At 37.7% G+C, this 12,313-nt stretch overlaps 2 protein-coding genes across 4 annotated transcripts; one reads left to right on the forward strand and one right to left on the reverse strand.

Annotated features, from left to right (window-relative positions):
* The first annotated feature begins 777 nt into the window (after nucleotides 1-777).
* Nucleotides 778-6,155, forward strand: LOC143883946 (putative F-box/LRR-repeat protein At4g15060). Of its 3 annotated transcripts, XR_013252610.1 has the most exons (5): nucleotides 778-1,801; nucleotides 4,228-4,401; nucleotides 4,493-4,782; nucleotides 5,007-5,120; nucleotides 5,405-6,147. XR_013252610.1 is itself a non-coding variant. In XM_077387274.1 (4 exons), exons 1-3 carry the CDS (start codon nucleotides 839-841, stop codon nucleotides 4,769-4,771), a joined length of 1,416 nt encoding a protein of 471 aa, XP_077243389.1. In that variant the 5' UTR covers nucleotides 778-838; the 3' UTR covers nucleotides 4,772-4,782; nucleotides 5,007-6,155. The 3 variants fall into 3 exon arrangements, 2 of the variants coding, with proteins under 2 accessions (XP_077243389.1, XP_077243390.1); XM_077387274.1 differs by having other exon boundaries at nucleotides 5,007-6,155; XM_077387275.1 differs by lacking the exons at nucleotides 5,007-5,120; nucleotides 5,405-6,147 and adding an exon at nucleotides 4,802-4,929 and having other exon boundaries at nucleotides 4,493-4,757.
* Nucleotides 6,156-7,855: 1,700 nt separating this feature from the next.
* On the reverse strand, nucleotides 7,856-12,001 carry LOC143883948 (F-box/FBD/LRR-repeat protein At5g56420-like). The gene is made up of 3 exons (XM_077387276.1): nucleotides 10,874-12,001; nucleotides 8,336-8,509; nucleotides 7,856-8,234 (listed from the first exon to the last, which is right to left on the reverse strand). Exons 1-3 carry the CDS (start codon nucleotides 11,774-11,776, stop codon nucleotides 7,983-7,985), a joined length of 1,329 nt encoding a protein of 442 aa, XP_077243391.1. The 5' UTR covers nucleotides 11,777-12,001; the 3' UTR covers nucleotides 7,856-7,982.
* Between the last annotated feature and the right edge of the window lie 312 nt (nucleotides 12,002-12,313).

Here is a 12,313-nt window from a genome sequence, read left to right on the forward strand (position 1 = left end):
TTCCCCCCAGTAAAACCAATGCAAAATTTTTAAACCTAGGCAAACCACATGTTTTTAAAGGTCGTTGCAAAAAAATGGGATGAAAGGGGCCCCCATTTGTTGCACCAGTGTAATTAACGTTCTTTGGCTTTTACATATTATAAATGCACTTTGGTGAATTGCAACCAATGGGTGCGCCCTTTCATTCGTAAAAATGAAAGACATCCATAAAAATGTAGGGGTGGCACCAATAGAGGAGTAGGTGAGAGAGCTCTGCTTAAGATGGTTAGGGCATATCCAACGTACGCCTTTGGATGTTCTAGAGAGAAGAAGTGACTTGCGCCAAGTTGATGGAGTGAAGAGAGGTCGGTGCAGACCGAAAACAACTTGGGTAGAAATAGTGAGGAAAGACTTGGTGCAAGGAACATAACAGAGAACATGACCTTGGAGAGAATAGAATGAAAGAAAATAATAATCCATGTAAACAAACCTAACTAATGTCAGGAGTAGACTTAGTCATTTTGAGCCGGGTAGATCCTTTCACCTTCTTCTTGAAAATTTTCTAAAGGATTCATTAGCGGACCTCAACTAGTTTAGGACAAAGGCTTAGTTGAATTGAGCTGAGTTGGGTGCACCCTTTCATCTCGTTCTTGCACGGATGCCCTTAACTTTAGCATTCCCATTTTTTTAAATAAACTGTTTAAAAAGAAGCTTTGGTAACTATGGCTTAGATACAGTGGAGCCTACCATCTCTACCCCTAAGTGGGCCCACCACTCTCCCCTCGAATCCTTTAATAGGGTGAGAGAATCTTGGTAGGGTGTCTCTGTATCTTCGTTCCCGAACTTTTTCCTTTTTCCCATGGAAGTAGAAGAAGAAATAATGAACAAAGGAGTTAAAGAAACCATGGATTGGAAACCTACAAGGGAAGAAAATCTCATCACCAAATTACCAGACCACCTTCTCCTCAACATAATCTCATTTCTCCCCATCAAAGACGCTATAAATACAAGCCTCCTCTCAAAAAAATGGAGATTCCTCTGGACTCTTACCCCAAATCTAGACTTTGATCAGCGTCTCATAATCCCCCAAAACCCTTCCTTCTCAGAAAGTCGTAAACTCTTCGCAAATTTCATCGATCGAGCCTTACTCCTCTACCAAGGATCCTCAATCCAAAGACTCCGAATATGGTTCGATTTCGACCCCGATCTGTTCGAATCTCACATCGATTCATGGATCCGATTCGAGATCCGACGAAATGTTATAGAGCTTGATTTGGACTTATCTGGAGACATGAGAGATCCTGAATTTTCCTACACTACTCCTTACTTTCTCAACGAGGCTAGTTTGATTCGTGGTTCGGTTAGGGTTTTGAAGGTCTGTTTTGGGGGTCTTTATCCACCGCCGTATTATCGATTCCCCTCGATCACGACCGTTCATCTGAAACAATATGCTTTGATGGATCATACTATTCCAGATCTTTTCACCTTCTGTCCTCAGTTAGAGAATCTGGTTCTCGACTCTGTTTTTGGTGAGATGCTTCATCTTAAGATTTGCTCGGCTAAGCTTAAGACTCTCTCGATTATGAATTACGAGCGAGATGGTGAAATTACTTCGGTGGATATTCTTGCTCCGAATCTTGTGTCTTTTAGCTGTATAAATTACATCGCGGATGAGTATACTCTTAAGGATGTTTCGTCTCTTGAAGAAGCTGTTGTTCTTTTTCCGCAACAGGATGATAAGTTTTTTCCACATTGGAGTAAGATTATTAAGTTTCTTGGTCATGTTCGTAGTCTCAAGGTGCAGAATTTGTGGGGGATGCAGGTATGTTTCTGTTTGATGCTTCATTGGTTTGAGCCTGATGTTGTTTTTTTTTTTTGGTGCAACTCCAACATTCTATCTTCCTATCTTATTTGATCACGGTAACTAGTTTTCTTCAGATTTTAGTTTCTTACTTCGAAAATGATTCCAATCAGTTCTTCTATGCCCTCTTGCTGTATAATTTCCAAACGAGCTGTGAATCTTGACATTATTTTCATGTAAGGTCGTTGGCTTCCCATTTCAACCCTTACGATCATCTTGGATCTGTTCCAAGTTCCAACCTCACGAACTAAGTACAGAGTTTTCTGCAATTTTCTTGTTGTACTGTTATTATTTTGTTAGATGTGCCACAAACCATCCTCGTCAAAAACTACTTTCAGAATTCTCTGCCTTGGGCAGTCGAATGCAACGAGCAATGGGAGCAATGGTGGACCCATAGTTGCCGGAAACTCCTTGGGCGGGTGGGAGTCCCCTAAAACGCGTTTCTCGCGGTTGAGAAACTCGTCACGTTTCGGAAACGTTTCCAAAATATGATACAAATTTGGTGAAATGTTTCTGAAACACATTGGAAACATATGGAAAACTTATGTAAATAATGTGTAAACGCATGATAAACGTATGCAACACTCGTAGAAAACGCATATGAAACGTGGAGGAAACATGTGTGGAACTTACGAAAATCATTTTGGAAAAAACACATTATTTCCTAAGACATTTCTCGTGTGACTTTCTATTGTTACTTGTTTCTCGTTTCCCCTATATTTTTTTTTCATGCGTTTCCCGTTTCCGTTTCCGTTTCACGTTTCATTTTCCGAATTCGTCTCCCACCCTGGTAACTACGGGTGGACCCACTGGGCCGTGGTGAAATACCAAGAAAATAAAGATTGTTCTATTTGCTTGGGTTTAATGACTCACTGTCCATGTGGGGACTATCTATTTCATGGCCCACATTTTTTTGGATGATTTACACTTTCTATTCAATTTCCTTATCCTTCCTACCTACCAAACACCCAATTCTAATTTTCTGAATTCTTTCCCATGACAACCAAACACTCTATACGACGTAAACTTTACTTTTACTACTTTATTTGTACTTTTCTTCTACTTTCCTTTGCTTCTAAAGTCCTTGCATCCAAACGGACTATGAGATGGGAAGAGTTGCTTTAACTAATTTCAACTCTTTAAAGCAGTGTCAATGTATTTTTCTTAATATTCTAGTTTATTTCTTTATTTTATTATAACTAAATGAAAATACCCAAAAGATTAAGTTAAAATCTTTTCAAATTCCTTTTGTTTTTGGTAATTTTGAATTCTTTCATTCAATATTCATATTTGTAGAATTTGGTTTGCTGATTTATTAAAGATGCAATTATCCAACCGATTCATCGCATTAGCTCTTAAAATTCAAAAATTGGCTCCATGCAATTCAGCTCCCGACTCCTGGATTTTTTAACCATGATTAACATTTCATTAGTCATCTGTGCCGCTTCTCTAGGATATGATTATCATGGCAACATTGCCCTGCAAGGTACAATGAAATAAGTATGATGAATAAGTTGAGGCACTTATAACTGGCTAACTTGGAACTCTTTTTGATAACTTTTTTCTGTGCTGAAAGAAAGCTCTCTTCTATTATACTTCTACAACCTTTTCCATCACTAGAAGTTAGCTTATAGTTTCCAGATGTGGCTTGGATATGGATGGGTCCATATTTTATAACTGGTATTGAAGTATCTGACTTAAACATGATATAGAATTTATATTTAACATGAAATATCGAAACATGTATAATATGGACCTGTCACTCATTATGATGTGTCCGGGTAACTATATTTGCGCGGTTAATGTATGTGTGTGGATATCAATTATTTCGTTGGAATCTGGGTATCATAGAAACTGAATTCAGTAGTTTCTGCTACTAAATTTGAGACAGACTTTTTGCTTCATTGTCAACATTAGAAACTGAGTGCTTACGAGCCAAAATGGAACAGAAACAGTGTACACAATGCTAAAATCACATTAAAATAGGGAAATGATAAATGCGCCCCTTCTCATCACATGGGACACCCAACTGCAGTGTACGTGGCAATCAAATCCGTTGAATCCTTCCAACGTGAAGTACATCAGCCCGTCTGCAGTCATTGATACACTGCTGCTGGGTGTCCCTAGTGATGAAAAGCGGTGCATTTATCATTTCCCTTAAAATATCATGGATTTTGAACGTTGCAATTTTCAACCATCTAATCAAATGAATTTGTACAGAAACATTAAAATATCATTTTTTCCATCTCAACGCATTCGATATATTGATAGCTCTGTATTGATCATTGATTTCCTGACTAATCTAAGAATGGGTCTGAAATGCTTGCTATTCAATCTTTCCTAGCAATCAAATTACCAACTTACATTGTTGTTTTTTATATGCATAGCATCCACAACAAAACGGTGAATGCTCTGAAAAGATATGCCCCTCTAAATTCAGATATTTGGAGTTGGTCACGGGGTTGAGTGAAATGGAGCTCCTAGGTATAGCCAGAATACTCAGGCTTTCTCCAAATCTTGAAATCATGGTTCTGCAAATGGTTGTAAAGACAGACGACAATGTAAGCATCAGCTGTGTTTGAAGCTCTTTCACTTCTGGCCATTCTGCTTACTCTCCGCTTTCATTAACACGGTTCTCTGATTCTTTTCTAGGTTTCCCAAGAGATATACACCACAGACTTTCTAGAAAAGCTACTTACCGGCAGTCCCATTTGCCTGAAGAAACTGAAGATAACATCATTTATGGCGACGGATAATGAGCTAGAGCTTTTGAAATATCTGCTCAAGTATGGATTGACCTTGGAAAAGATAATTCTCGTTCCTAGTAAAACAGGATTAGCATCTGTTCCACCTCAACATTTTGCAGAAAGATTTCAAGAATTGCAAGCTTTTCCAAGATCCTCTCAGAGTGCCGAAATATTGTTATTTTAAAATTTTTACAGGTGTAAGAATTTATTTATTTATTTTCGTTTTAATATTTTTCTTCTACTTTATCAAACTAATGTCTCAAATTTCTCTTAGAAATGGGGATTTTCCATTGTTAAAATTTTAATGTCATGCATGCTTGGGTTGCAATTTTCCAAGTAATTTATTGGTCTTGTTTGGAAATGGAGGTATTATTTAAGAACCCAAAATATACTTTCAAACTTAGAATTAAACTTCGCAGAAAATCAAATTCACTTTGAAGTGATTTACCAAGGGGAGTAGTGGATTGAAGAGAGTGGGGTGACCATGAATGGGAGTCTTCGCAACAACTCATTTGACCTTTGTTCAATGTGAGGTATATTTTTTTTTATTGAATTCTTGAAGTATCTTATTGGGGTCGGTCTAAGTCCGATGGATCCAAATGATTCCAATGTTAATGGTCATGAATTGAACACAACAGTTGGGTCTGACCATGTCTATTATTTTGAAAGTCACCTAGACATTGTCATAAGAAATTTGTTAGATACCAGCAAAGGCCATGTAATATAAGCTATGTATAGCTACCGACAAATAGCTTTTGTTGTCGATATCAGTAGAGAGTAAGACTGTAATGGAGCTGATTTTTTGCGTACACCTCAGGGGCAAGATACTTGAGAGTGGGTTGAGATGGATAATGGGAGAAGGCTATTGGAGAAAGTTTGAAAGAGAGGCAGTGGTGAGAGAAGGAAATTAGGAGTAAACTATCTGTTTTAGTGAGACAGAATTTGCTGAGAACCAATGGTAGAAGGTGAAAAGGAAATAAAATGGCCTCAGACAGTAAGATGGTTCGTGTTGTCCATATCATTCCCTATGGGAGTGTTCAGCAACCATTCTCTTGAAGGCTTCTCTCATTTTTGCCTTGCGAAGTGTGGGATCAGTGTGAGATCTCACACTAGAAAGGGAGAGAAAGTTTGTGGGCTATATATGTGAGTTATCCCTCTCTCTCTCTCTCTCTAGATGCGTTTTCAGCATCCCTAAGGGTCCGGCCCTGTGGGGTGGGTCGAGGACAGTAGTTCTGTTGAAGAACAAAAAAGGGGAGGGTAGGAGACCTAGAACTGGACAATAATTACAGTGGGGCCGGTGCGTGACAGGGAGCGTAGATCAGCACTTACCGCGACTTCTTCAGGTACCATCAGAATAGTGTTATAGATAAAGAGATGGAAGCCACTTTTTAAGCGGCGAAAAGGACCTAGGGATCCACTGAAATGAAGGAAATTGCCTATGTTGTGACAGGCATGCTACTGTTAGATGAAATTGTACACATACCAGATAAGATTATCCAAGAAATTCTATAGACATAGATAGAGTTATGTTCAGCATTTTAAAAATTTTGTGCACAGTTCTTAGATTGATTTGTTACATTAAAAGTAGGTTAGCAATCAGTAGTTTAGTATGTGACTCTCTATCTGCTTTGTATCTTTGTTAGTGAGCTTCATGTTGGTTATGCAGAGAATAGGATGCTTAGTAGCATCCTTTACAGGCAAACAAATTGAGAGGATTTTCAATATTTTACTATCCCTCCTCATATTTTGTATGGTGTGAGCATATTACCTAACACCGGTATGAACCTGAATGGATTATATGTCATATATTTTTTTTTAACTTAGGTGGGTCTTTCTTTTAACGCACAAGTATGAACCTGAATAGAATATCTGTTATTTTAATATGGAAATTGCTAGCGTCCATCGCAAAAGGCTTTTCGCGGCTGGTCTGTCGCAATTCAGACCAGCCACCTCGTGAATGGAGACAACAAGCTGGTGGCTGGTCTGAATTGCGACAGACCAGCCGGGAAAAGCCTTTTGTGATGGAGCTTAGCAAATCCCTTTTAACATAGGTGGGTTCTTTTTGGTATAGTTAGTTCGAGTAAGTCTCAACTTTTTGTAGCTTTGTCCACCAAATTGAAGGGGTATGGTTAGTTATAGATGCTAAGACTCTTCTCACGTCTTAAAAGAGAACTCAAATATATAGGATTTGGGTTTTTTTAAAGAGAAATTATATGATGCCATTAATATATAGGATTTGGGTTTTTTTAAAGAGAAATTATATGATGCCAGACCGTAAGAATGTAAAGGGCGGGTAGAGACAAAACCTGCTACCTTAGTTTTTGAACCAAGGAAAAGTCAAAAAAAGGGCTTTCTCTTGGATTAAAAATCAAGGGAGAGATGGTTTTCTCTCTCCGCCCTTTATAACCTGACGGTCGGGCATCATATAAGTTCTCTTTTTAATATGTACCGTCCACCCGAATTCCATCACCACCCACAAATTAGAAAAGAAAAGATTTCTATTTTTCTTTGAATCAGAGATTAAATGGCTGACCTAGTTTATCTTCGTTTTCTTTGGCCTTCTGTGTGTTTCTTGTTGTTTGTTTTTTCTGATGGAAATTGGATTAGCCCCAAAGCAAACACATTTTTTTGGACCTGTGGTTAAATGAAAAAACCTCGTGAAAAACCTTAACCACCATTGCCTTTTTCAATCTTACCCACAGAGCGAAGGGTCTTTTGTCTTCTCATTGCAAGTTGGTGTATTCAAACGTCTCTCCATTTCATCAAAAACCTTGAAAGCAAACTGTAAGGAAAGAGAATGTTTCACGTCCGAGGGCTAGAGATTCAGAGTGGGTTGGGGTGGGAGATGAGATAAGTCTACAGGAAAAAGATTGAAAGAGAAAAGCAGGGGTGAGAGAGAAGGAACGTAGGGAGCCAATTGTAGGAGGTGAAAAGGAAATAAAATTGCTCAAACAGTAAGATGAATCGTGTTGCCCATATCATTGCCTACCATGAGTAAGCTTTTGCAAATGAGAGCCAAGATTATTCGGTCAATGTGATCATCACCTGCTTTGGAAGTCTAGATACCACTTGTCGCCATGGAATGTTGTGCCATTCCACTTCTGTTTTGGTAAAAAGATGGTTATTAGCATATCATATGAAGGTAGAATTGAAAAACCGAAATTATTTTTTATAAAAAACAAATTTCAGAAATTTCTGCAAATTTTTCATTGCCAAAACTCGACCGACACCAAATCTATGTACTTTCAGTGTCGGTCCAGACCGAAACCCGAAATTTCAGTATTTCAACCTAAATTAAAAACCATGGCAGTAGGAACCATGAAAAGGTTCTCAAATAACAAGTACTAAGGAAAAGGAAAACAAAATGGAAAAGTTCAGAACATATCTCAAAAGTTCTATGAGAAGAGTATTTCAACACATGGAGAGGATCTATGAAAAGATTGCATTATTTTAAGTCTTTCTATGGATGCTTCCTCCATTTCGCCAGGGACTAGAATCATCTTCTCCAAGGCAACAGCATGCTTGAGCAGAAATTTCACCAACTGCAGTTCATTCTCGGTAGCCGCAAAAAAGACTATCTTGACTTTCTTGAGGTGTAGTAGACTGCCGGAAAGCAGCTTGTCTATGAACTTGTTAAGGTAGGCCTTCTGAGAAGTTGAACAAGAAAAATAAGTAAACCAACAATGATGTGGAGAAAAGTAAATGGGGTGTCCAAAATACAAGTAATGGAACTACTCTTGGAACTTACATTGTCATCTGTTTCGAAAACCATTTGTAAGACCATGGTTTCAAGATTGGGGGCAATCCTGATCAAGATAGCTAAACCAAGGAGCTCTATTTTGGTAGACCCCGTTAGAAAGTCCAAATGCTTGAGATTATCGAGCCTAATCTTTTCAAGGAAATCAGTCTTTTGCTCCATGAGCTTTGCACATGAGAAGCAATGATTGTTAGGTCAGTCAGCAAAAACAATGTGCAATATTCCACAACAATATATCAAACAGAAGCTAATCACCACTCCAATGATGTCCTTGTGTTTGTAACAATCTGATTCTCATTTAAGAACTTCAAAATACATGAGTTTATTTAGCAGGAACTTACTTCAAAGGATCACTGCCAAGCCCTAAGTCCAATTTTGGCTGTGCTCACCATAGGTTTTTTGTACTTAATTTTCCGAGTCATAGACAAGTGAAAATTTGTCTTCAATGAGTAGCAGAATAGTAGGTATGTGTGGAACTCATATACTTCCAATGAGTGAGAGATTAATATCAGAACAGTGTGAGATACCCCAAAGAAGTAAGAGAAATGTATATCATGATCATGTCAGATACTTGAACCAGTACCAAAAAAAAAACACATTCTGAAACAATTACCTACGCTAAAGCTGAAACCATGTCGACTTGGGAGAGTCAATAATTGACACATCAAGTTTTTTTATTGACTCGGCTAAGTCAAAAGAGTTTTTGATTGCTGAGTATACCATGTGCTTACCCAAGGAGAAAAATAAGAAAAGCCAAGCTCCTTAAATAATCTTACTCTGATGAATAATGAGGCAGCAAACTCAAGGATGCTATAAGTTCTTGACTAATCTTCTCATAATGCTCTATACGCACATGCGCACACCTTAGTATATACACTAGATATAATCCGAGATCTTTATCTAATTTCTAAAACCTTAATCAAAAGACCAAATACTATTTACGTTTTATAAAGATAGGTCCTACATAAGACTATTTAAAACAACTTAATTATAGCTTCTATAACAGCCAAACTAACCCAAGTCATAAACAAAAATAAGACCCAATTTAGAGGAATCCAAAGACTTAGAGGAACACAAGGACTCATCTTTCAAAAAAAAAAAAAGGAAACCCAAGGACTTAAATAACTCCCTCCCGAATAAAATCGTATGCAGTTGATAGGACCAAAATATAAAAGTTACTTATGTGACTTCTAATAATAAATCAAATCGTTTTCGTGTCTTCTCCCTTTCTGTTCTTAATCTTTTTGGTTTGAGCCCAGGCTGATAAAATTTTCACCTTGTCAAATCTGACTAAACTTGTAGATCTCATGACGTGGACAATTTAGGAGGCAATGAAAGGAAAATAGTAAGGTTTAGGATGGTTAGAAGTGGCTATAGAGGGTCTGAAATAAAGGAAATAGGCTTATGGAAACAAACTGAAACAAAAAGGATCAAGTGCAATAACTGCCTAGGTAATCAGGACAGATCTAACCATTGGATCAGATTGATTCTGGGACATGTTATAAAGGATTAAGTGCAACAACTTACGACTGAAATAAAGGAAATAGGCTTATGGAAACAAACTGAAACAAAAAGGATCAAGTGCAATAACTGCCTAGGTAATCAGGACAGATCTAACCATTGGATCAGATTGATTCTGGGACATGTTATAAAGGATCAAGTGCAACAACTTACGACTAATATCAAAATTTGGACTCGATCTGAACATGGTAAAGGCTTGATCTATTAACTTAGGAAGATCAATGAAGAATTTTTTTGTCAACCTTGAGAGCAAGCAGCTTCAATAAATTGAACTTCATTTAATTGTTGTTGAATCAAAGACCCTGGCCCCATGGAATTTAGACACGGGGCCCGCTTCTTAGACAACTTCTATTAACTAAAGATTCCAGACTTTGTAAAAGGAAAACAAAATAGAAGAAAGTCTCTCGATCACCTCGATGGAATTTTTGTTGAGTGTTCTCAAAGAATGTCTGTAATTCAATAAAAAAAAAACATGTTTGGATTGTTTAATTTTATATGAAAAGGAAATCACCAAGTTCCTTAACATCCATTGTTCTTCAAACCCAATACATCTCCAAAGTGTAGGACTTTTGACCCATTAACCTAAGCAGATGTGGTTAGAAACTTCTTTCAGAAATTTCGGATGATACAATTACTTCTCTCTCCACAGAGTCGATATCAAGAACCAAGTTGCTTTTGTTAAGGTTAGACACATTTGGTCTCCAGGCTTTGCCCCGTTTGATACATACATATGTGTGTGTGTGCATTATATCGTTTCCATTCAAAAAGAAAAAAAAAAGGTTAGGCAAATTCACGAAAACATTGCGTAGCCCATTGAAAGCTTGCAGGATAAAGTTCAAAAGAAATGGCACATATTCCTTTATACAGAAATCAAAGGTAATTGAAGATAAAATAATAAAAAAATCAAATAGAACTGCATATATAGATAAATTGCCATTCAATTAGAAGAAACAAGGCATTACAGCAGATCAAAGAAGCAGCAAATGAGAAGGAAAACCAAATACATACCTTCATCCACCAATTCTGCACAGTTAAGCTCCTGACATGGCCAAGAAACTCAATAATCTTCCTCCAACGAGGAAAATACTCATCAAAATGAATAAAAAGAATATCAGCATCAACTAAAGACGAAACATCCTTTAGAATATAATCATCTGCGCTGTAATGTATGCAATTAAACGAAACGAGTTTCGGAGCACAGATCTCAACCGAGCTATTCTCATCTATATAATGTAATAGAGAGAGCCTCTTAAGACTAGGAGAACAGATCTTCAGATGCTGCATACCATAACAGTAATCCAAAACCAGACTCTCAAGCTGAGGACAGCCATTAACAAGACCAGAAACAATCTCATCCGTTAATTCGATCTCAATCAAAGACAGATCTGTGAGAGATCTGAAACAAAACTCTGTAGGAAGGTATAGATCGATTTCACAGAGCCTCAAAACCCTAACTTGTCCACGACTCAAAGCAGAAAGAGAGAAATCATAGAACACTTCGTTAGGGCTCTTACCGCTTCTCCGATCGCCACGAAAGTCCAGATCAAGCTCTTGAACGTTGTTTCGGATAGCAAATCGGATCCACGAATCGGCATGAGATGCGTAACGGTTCTCATCGTAATCGAAAGATAATCGGAATTTTTCGATTTTGGAAGCTTCGTGGAGAATTAGGGTTCGGTCAACGAACTCTGAGAAGAGACGAAGGTTTTCTGAGGAGGAGGAGTATGAGGTTTGGGGGAGAATTAGGGTGTGATCGAAATCGAGAGATTGGATGAAAGTCCAAAGGCCTCTCCATCTTCTTGAAAGAAATGATGTGCTAACAGCATCTTTTATAGGGAGGAAGGAGAGAATGAGGAGGAGGAGGTGTTCCGGTAAATCGCTAATGCTGGTGTTTTGCTCCGATTTCTCCATGGACAAGTTATCCAAGTTATCTTTGTTTTCTTCGCCTTACGAAACCTTGCGAAATGAGGCGAAAACTGCGATTTTAAATAACCTAAAAACTCTTGCTCCATCTGTTAAATTTTCCAAGTATAAACGAAATCCCGTTTTACCCATATCATATCCTTGTGGAAAGCAAATATTTTCCCAAGAAAAACAAGTTTCCGCCGGAAATGATTTCCTTGCAATCCAAACAGTGCCCTATTATTAAGAAAGGTAAATGATATCAGCACAACCATATTTTGATATCTTGTCTGTGAAAAGGTCATTACAGTTCTCAAAATAGCTTTCACAAGTCAATTAGAGAAGAAAAGACAGCTGAGCTTGTGCCAAGATCAAAATATGGTTGTGCTGTCAACATTCACAACCATAATTTTATGTCTTGTCTTTTAGTAATTAAAGAGCTGTCAAAAAGTCATTACATTTCCCAAAGAGCTTTTTCACAAGTTAATTAGAGAAGAAAAGACAGTTGGGCTTGTGCAAAGATCAAAATATGGTTGTGCTGATAAC

This window comes from Tasmannia lanceolata, unplaced genomic scaffold, assembly GCF_043159265.1.
Source record: "Tasmannia lanceolata isolate RefF3 unplaced genomic scaffold, GAP_Taslan_0.1 ptg000008l, whole genome shotgun sequence".
Lineage (NCBI taxonomy): Eukaryota > Viridiplantae > Streptophyta > Magnoliopsida > Canellales > Winteraceae > Tasmannia > Tasmannia lanceolata.

What these genes read in the sequence shown, in the direction of transcription:
- LOC143883946 (XM_077387274.1), top strand. Translation starts at nt 839, where the DNA reads ATGGAAGTAGAAGAAGAAATAATGAACAAAGGAGTTAAAGAAACCATG. An exon ending in AGAATTTGTGGGGGATGCAG is followed by an intron (nt 1,802 to 4,227) that starts GTATGTTTCTGT and finishes TTATATGCATAG; the next exon opens with CATCCACAACAAAACGGTGA. An exon ending in TTGTAAAGACAGACGACAAT is followed by an intron (nt 4,402 to 4,492) that starts GTAAGCATCAGC and finishes ATTCTTTTCTAG; the next exon opens with GTTTCCCAAGAGATATACAC.
- LOC143883948 (XM_077387276.1), bottom strand. Translation starts at nt 11,776, where the DNA reads ATGGAGAAATCGGAGCAAAACACCAGCATTAGCGATTTACCGGAACAC. An exon ending in TGCAGAATTGGTGGATGAAG is followed by an intron (nt 8,510 to 10,873) that starts GTATGTATTTGG and finishes TCATGTGCAAAG; the next exon opens with CTCATGGAGCAAAAGACTGA. An exon ending in TTTTCGAAACAGATGACAAT is followed by an intron (nt 8,235 to 8,335) that starts GTAAGTTCCAAG and finishes TCAACTTCTCAG; the next exon opens with AAGGCCTACCTTAACAAGTT.